The sequence below is a fragment of the Cajanus cajan genome, chromosome 10 (genome assembly GCF_000230855.2).
Source record: "Cajanus cajan strain Asha chromosome 10, NIPB_CcT2T_4, whole genome shotgun sequence".
NCBI lineage: Eukaryota > Viridiplantae > Streptophyta > Magnoliopsida > Fabales > Fabaceae > Cajanus > Cajanus cajan.
Genome location: NC_138526.1, coordinates 49,928,119 through 49,935,320, shown reverse-complemented (window position 1 = coordinate 49,935,320; position 7,202 = coordinate 49,928,119). Strand labels below are relative to the sequence as shown.

Sequence of the window (7,202 nt, the reverse complement as noted above, 5' to 3'; positions counted from 1 at the left end):
CAAAATGTAACTGAGACGTTGAAGTTTTATTGGAAACTGACATTTACTCCAACCCGTCCATGTTTACTTGTGTATGAACATGTAAGTCTCATTGGCAAAACCATCCATCGATCACTTTTCATACGAATTATTTAATCTCTGTACAAAAAGAATAATAAAAAATACTGCCGCAAATCTGAATAAAAAGATGCAGTGGCAATAATTTAATTCATACAATCAATACAAAATTTTTGCTATCTAAACTAAGTGTAAGAGAAAAAAAAAGTTGCTGCACCTTTCAGAGCTGGGTTGAATTTATTTGATGCAATCAGCCTCTCTTTACAACACTGCTTTGTCTACCTTAAATAGAACCGCTTCATCATCACTGCATATTTGAGCAGAATGCCATATCATATTAGACAATGTTGTGAATCAACAAAAAGAAAGATTAATATGATTAAGGTTAGAGATGTAGGATCTTCTAACACCTTCATCCATAGATGTTTGCAAAAAGACAATTTACCAAAATGAGTTATAGACTCTAATATCATATTAAAATCAATTAACATTAAGTAAATTTGTCCAAGAGATATAAAAGAATTAAGATTGAAGATCTGGGATCTTCCAACACTCTCATCCATAGATGCTTGTGAAAAGACGATTTATCAAAATAAGTTATATACTTTAATATTATAATAAATACTAATATAATAACATATAAAAGGTATCATCATATATATAAAATATGTAAGTATAAATTTATTTTATATATAATTATATATAATTTTAGTGTTGATTTAACTAGTTATGTACGTAATTTGTCACTATGATATATACTTATTTTTTTAATAATATATTAAAATATATAATATCTATAGTATAAGTAAAAATATTTTTTAATAATATATTATATCATTATAAAATATGTATCACTACATAAAAATATTTTTGTAGTATATCATATATTAAAATCAATTGACATTAAATAAAGTTATTCAAGAGATATAAAAGAATTAAAATAGATGTGAGATCTTCCAACATCATCATCCATAGATGCTTGCAAAGGAAGGTTACAAAAATGGATTATAGACTCTAATACCATATTAAACTTTTCAAGAGATATAAAAGTTGTTTTCTCAAAATTGAGATAGACGATGTGAGATCTTCCTGCAACTTGCATCCATAGATATCTGCCGATTGACCTTCCAACATCCTCATCCATATGTGCCTATCAGAATATGCGATTGACCAAAATGGGTTATTGACTTTTATACCATATTAGATTTTATTTTAAAATTAATTGATATTAAGTTACGAAGGTAAGATCTCCTTAATTTCTCCATCTTATGGACATAAACTCATACCCTAATTGAATTCACTGCCAGCCGTTGTATGAAAACAGAAAACACAATCTAGATCACATTCATTTAAGAAACATAAGACGTGAACTTTTATACAAACAAACCTATGATGTGGATGAACGGTTGCATCTGATTCTATTTTATTCATCAATTCAAGAACAGGCTTTTGATCATAATCATAATCAACAACAGGATCTTGGTTGATGTCATCTTCTAACGATAAGGGCAACAGAGATATCGAGTTCTGAACCGCCCACAAGTTTATGTCTTCCTGTAAGGAAGGATTGTAATTAACATATTGTTGTTGTTCGAATTGTTGCTGCTGCTGCTGCTGTTCGAATTGTTGTTGTTGTTGTTGGTATTGTTGATGTTGTTCTTGAGACATTTGTTGAAGGAAAGGCTGAGAAGAAGTGACATTGGAGATGTCATTATTTTGATGTGCCTGTGCCCTAAAGAAAGCGAGATGCTGAAGAACAAGGTGAAGCTCGGCATTGGCGTATTCGATCTGAGACTGCAAGTGCTGAATGAGCTTGTAGCAGCCACCAACAGGGTCTCGAGCACGCATGTCGGATTGGTACATGATGGTGCTCATGGCGATGTCACGCTCGTTGGGATCGAGGGGCTTAAGCAGATTAGTGATCTTGCCAACGCCGAATAAGCGACGTGCATTTAGGAAGTGCTTTTGGCGATCATGAGGAAAATAAGGTGCGAGAATGCAGTTGGAACCGCACTTCCTACGTTGGAACTTACAAGCAGCGCAAGCCTGTGCGGTGCTCCTTGACATGCTGTTGTCCATTCTTCATGCAAATATTAAAGCCGTTCCCATTGCCCACGGACGCAAGCCTTTATTTTCTCACTTTTTTTTCTTTATTTCCGGAAATTACAAAAAGAGATCGCAAGCTAACAAATAGATAAAAGGGGGTTGTTACCGTACCCCTAACAAATAGATAAAATCTATATATGAAATACATCATTCCGTTATCACAAACGATATTTTTGGATCGTGGAATCCAATTTTGTTAAGCTTCTTTCTTCTTTAACTTTAATTCTTATTAAATTACCCTACAAAATATTAGACTTAGATTTGTTTTTTTAGCTTTACACTTCTTTTTTAAATTGTCTTTTTTACTTTTTCATCTTTTTTTCAAAATTTACTTTTTGCTAGGGCCTCTATCATTCAAAAGAAAATGAGGAAAAGAATGGGACATTTTGTTTAGTTGAGAGAAAAGGAGAAAATGAAAGATAACTTTTTTCTTGTTTAGTAATCACACTAGGAGAAAAAAGATTTTAAAAGCCAATTTATCTTTGTATACTTATAATTCTAAATTTAAAAACATAAGTAAGTAAAATCTTTTTCCTCTCCTCCAAATCCTCTAATATAGGAGGGAAGTTAAAATGGGGTTATGAAGGATTTTACTCCCCTTCCTTCCTAAAATTTGAACTAGAGAAAACAAATATTTTTTAAAAAACATTTCCTTCATTTCCCTTCAACTAAACATTATGTTGGGGAGTGTTTGGTACAAGAAGACTAAAAATTTATATCCAAGAATTATGGTTAATGGAAAATATAAATCCCAAGAATTATGGTTAATGGAAAATATAAATCCCAAAAATGAAATGATTAAAATTTGTTTAGTTAATCATAAATTTTTATAATATTTATAAATGTTACTTATAAATTACATATTTTCAATGCATTAAATAAGTAAATCAAGGTTACATGATATTTTCATCACAATAAACATTCCTTTTAACTTGGGTCACATGAGAACAATTTCATGAGAAATCATGATTCTTAGTTAAATTATTTTTTTTAAAATAATAATTCAAATATAAGAAATTAACATTCTCAACTTGAGATTTTGAGAAAAAAATTGTGTACACTAAACACCCCCCTTAGTCCCTAATTTCTCATGAAATTTATTTTTAGTCCTTCAACAATTTTTTGATCAATATCAATCTTTCAGTTATTGTTTTTTATTGATTTTAGCCTTCTAATCAAGTATCATCTTTAAGTGATGATGTAACAATATTTCTTATTGAGAATATGTCTAAATTTATTTAGTTTGAAAAAAGAATTCAATTTTTAGATAGTTTATTATGTTTCAAATTTTTAAGATATTGTTTAGATAATGATAAGAATGTTATTCCTATCATGTAAGTTTAAGATATTATCATTTTAATTTTAATATTAGGATGATGTTAGCATTAAAATTTTGCATTGCACTTTTGTTCTCTACATATGGAGAGACCATGAATACAAATATAACAAACCACCATTTAAAAATCTTACTAAAGGTGTTTATGGATCGATTTTTTGAAAAATCTAAACCGAATTATTTTATAAAAGGATCGGTTAATTGATCTATTTTTTATAAAGTGGATATGTTTGGTTTTTTTTAAAATATAGATTAATTTTTTTGAAATTGGATCGATTGGATATGGTGCAATTATCCATTTTTTACTCATATAAGGATCAAATTTTTTAAAAAACTGAACCGAACTGAATCAATCCACTTTATAAAAATGGGTTGGATAACTGAACTGATTTTATAAAGTGGATTGGTTCATATTTTTTATCAAAATGGATCAGATTAGTTATGGACTGATTCGAATCAATTTGAATTTTTTCACAACCCTACTTTCTACAAAATACAACATAGAAAAAAATCATTAGTGATATCAAAACTTGGTTCTCACAGACTTGTGAAGATGGAACTCAACAAAATTTTCCAAATTTGATCTCTTACCTTTGATAAAGAAAACAATGATCTTTGGGTGGTGAGATGGAACATACTTAGACTTTAGATATATCGGAAGCCATAAAAGAAAATTACGATGTTTTTACATGGCTAGACAATCTCACCATAGCTTAAATAAAAATTAACGAAGAAAGAAAAATCAAGAAGTTATCTATAGCCTTAATTGGTATCTAGATTCAAGGTTTTTACAACCTGTGTATATGGAAGGGGAAGCAAACTTTTCAAAAAAATTTCCACCTATCTTTGATGGAGAAAGTAATGATCTTGGGGTCATGAGAATGGAGGCATACTTAGAGGCTATAGATCTTTAGGAAGTCATAGAAGAAAGATTATAATGTTTCCACGTTGCCAGACAATCCCACTATAATCCAAATTAATGAAAATTCTCAAAAGGAGAAAAATCAAGAAGGTAAAGGTAAAAGTTTATCTATTTTCTTGTTTCACAAAATATTTTCACCAAAATCATGACTCTGAAATTGCCAAAAGTAATCTAGGATTACTTGAAGGAAGATTATGTAGGAGATGAAAGAATTTAAAGCATGTAAGTGCTAAATTTGATGAGAGAATTCGAGTTACAAATAATGAAGGAGTATGAGACAATCAAACAATACTTAGAGAAGTTGTTTGGCATTGTTAATCAGGTGCAATTACTAAAATGTTGAAAAAAATTATAGTAACTATACGTGAGAGATATAAAGCTTTAATGGAAGCTTTGGAGAACACAAAAGATCTAAGTAAAATCACTTTGGAGGATGTAACACCCTAATTTTTATAAAATTATATTAATATTATGTAGTATTTATTTTAATATTTTAATGTGTTTATTAGAAGGATTTTTAATATTATTTAGCTATTTGGTATGAGCTTTTTTTTATTTATATAAAACATATGTTATTTTTACTAAAAAAAAGAAGTATAGTTTATATTATTTATCTGTTTTATGTGACCTCTATTTTAATATAAAACATGATTTTTAATTAATATTTATATTATTTGCTACAAGACTATTTTTATGAAAATATGTTTTTTATCAAGAATTATATTTATGTTTTTTTAAAAGGAGGAAATATGTTTAATTATTTTATAAGAAGGGAAGGAGGGACGTAGTAGTCTTTTGCTAAATAGTATTATTATTATTATTATTTATTATTATTATTATTATTATTATTATTATTATTATCTATTTTTATGATTTTAAGAAAGAAGGTTGTCAAAAGTTATTTTCACGCTTCTCACTTTCTCCTTCTTTTCTACGCGTGTGCTCTAAAGACTCAAGAGAAGCATGAGGAGGAGGTCACCGGAGAACCGTACGTCCTTTGTCTTCTACTCATCAAGTTAAGGGGGGGAGTGAGAGACCTCACTTGGGGGGTGTGGGAATATATGTTGGGTAGTCAGATTGGCCCCCAATCCTTTGCCTGATGCAAGCCTACGAAAACAGGTACTTTATGAATGTTTTCTGTTTTGCTTTTTGACTGTTCTGTTGCGTTCCTTGTATAATTTAAGTGTAAATATGTGTTCAATTTCAAGAATAGATAAGTTTTGATATGAATTTGAGTGTTTTGTAGGTTCCTACGAGAAACCCTATGAGAAACGGACAAATTTTGAATGTTTTCTGTTTTGGCTTCTGAGTTTTCTGTTGCATTCTCTGATGATTACTGAGCATGAATGTATGTCTAATTTTGAGTTTAGATATATTTTGATATGGATTAGAGTGCTCTATGGGTTCCTACAGGAAATCCTATAAGAAATAGACAAATTTTGAATGTTTTCTGTTTTGGCTTCTAAGTTTTCTGTTGTGTTCCTTGATGTTTACTGAGTGTGAATATGTGTTTAATTTCAAAAATAGATAAGTTTTGATGTGAATTAGAGTGCTCTGTGAGTTCTTGTGGGAAATCCTATGAAGTGAAAGTAAGGATATGATCTTTGGATGAATTTTGAGCCATTATATGTAAAATTAATGATGGATTCATGTTTTGGATGATATTTGAAGTGTTTTGACCAATTGAAATATTATATTAACTGGTTGGTTGTAGAAAATGCGTGAAATTATGAAGTTGAATCTATGGCCTTTATGCTTCATATGTTATGAATTGCGAACTGAATGAGTATGATGTTGGATAATTTATTGGTATGGTTTATGTGCTATTTTGATGTATATGACTATGAAAAGTTCCTTGTATGAGACTATGTGAATATGATGTGAAAATATGAAAAGTGAACATGTGATCTGTGATATGATATTATGAGATAATGTGACATGAGATATGATGAGACGTGATAAGTAAAATATTGAGTCAATGAAATAGTGAATGTGTGACATGCATCATGCGCATATATGACTCTAAGTGTGCCGCTTAGGCCATATGTCAGTGATGTATTAAGCTATTCTAGGAGTACCTTGGGTCACTAGTGATGTATTAAGTTATTCCAGGTGTGTTACTTAGGCTGCATGCCAGTGATGTATTGAGCTATTTCAGGTTTACCTTGGGTCACCAGTGATGTATTGAGCTATTTTAGGTGTGCCGCTAGAGATGTATTGAGCTATTCTAGGTGTACCTTTGGTCACTAGTGATGTATTCATGAATGAACGTGCCCCTAGGTATTTTGCTATAGCAGTATACCAGTGATGATAAATGTGCAACTTTTGTATGACACCACATGAATGCATTGATGAGTCGAGTTCATGACATTATTGCATGATAAGTAAATGTATATGTATTCTAATGTATTTATAACTTGAGAGTTATGCTTGGTTATGTGTAACTTGTGTGGTATTTGTTATGATTGTGTGTATGTTGCCTAACATTTATTTCTACATCTGAATCAGAGCGAGATGTTTCTCACTCCTTTATTGCTTTATGTGTATTTTTATTGTATTGCAAATGATCATCAACATGGGGATATTGGTGATGAGGTTTAAGTCTCATTGTAGGATGTGCTCTGATAGGACATGTGACATCGGGACTTAGTTAGGATTAGCATTGGAGTTTCATTACTGTTATTGTGTTTTAGAAAGATTAATGTTTTATTTTGTCATCATTTCTGCATTGGACTACGATTTGTGAAATATGAATGTGAACTCTCTATCTATGTGTTTTGG

The 7,202-nt window shown here is 30.3% G+C and overlaps 1 protein-coding gene across 1 annotated transcript; it reads right to left on the bottom strand.

Annotated features, from left to right (window-relative positions):
- Positions 1 to 318: 318 nt before the first annotated feature.
- On the bottom strand, positions 319 to 2,136 carry LOC114916407 (LOB domain-containing protein 33). Its single transcript, XM_029273056.2, has 2 exons — positions 1,445 to 2,136; positions 319 to 364 (listed from the first exon to the last, which is right to left on the bottom strand). Exons 1-2 carry the CDS (start codon positions 2,134 to 2,136, stop codon positions 319 to 321), a joined length of 738 nt encoding a protein of 245 aa, XP_029128889.1.
- Between the last annotated feature and the right edge of the window lie 5,066 nt (positions 2,137 to 7,202).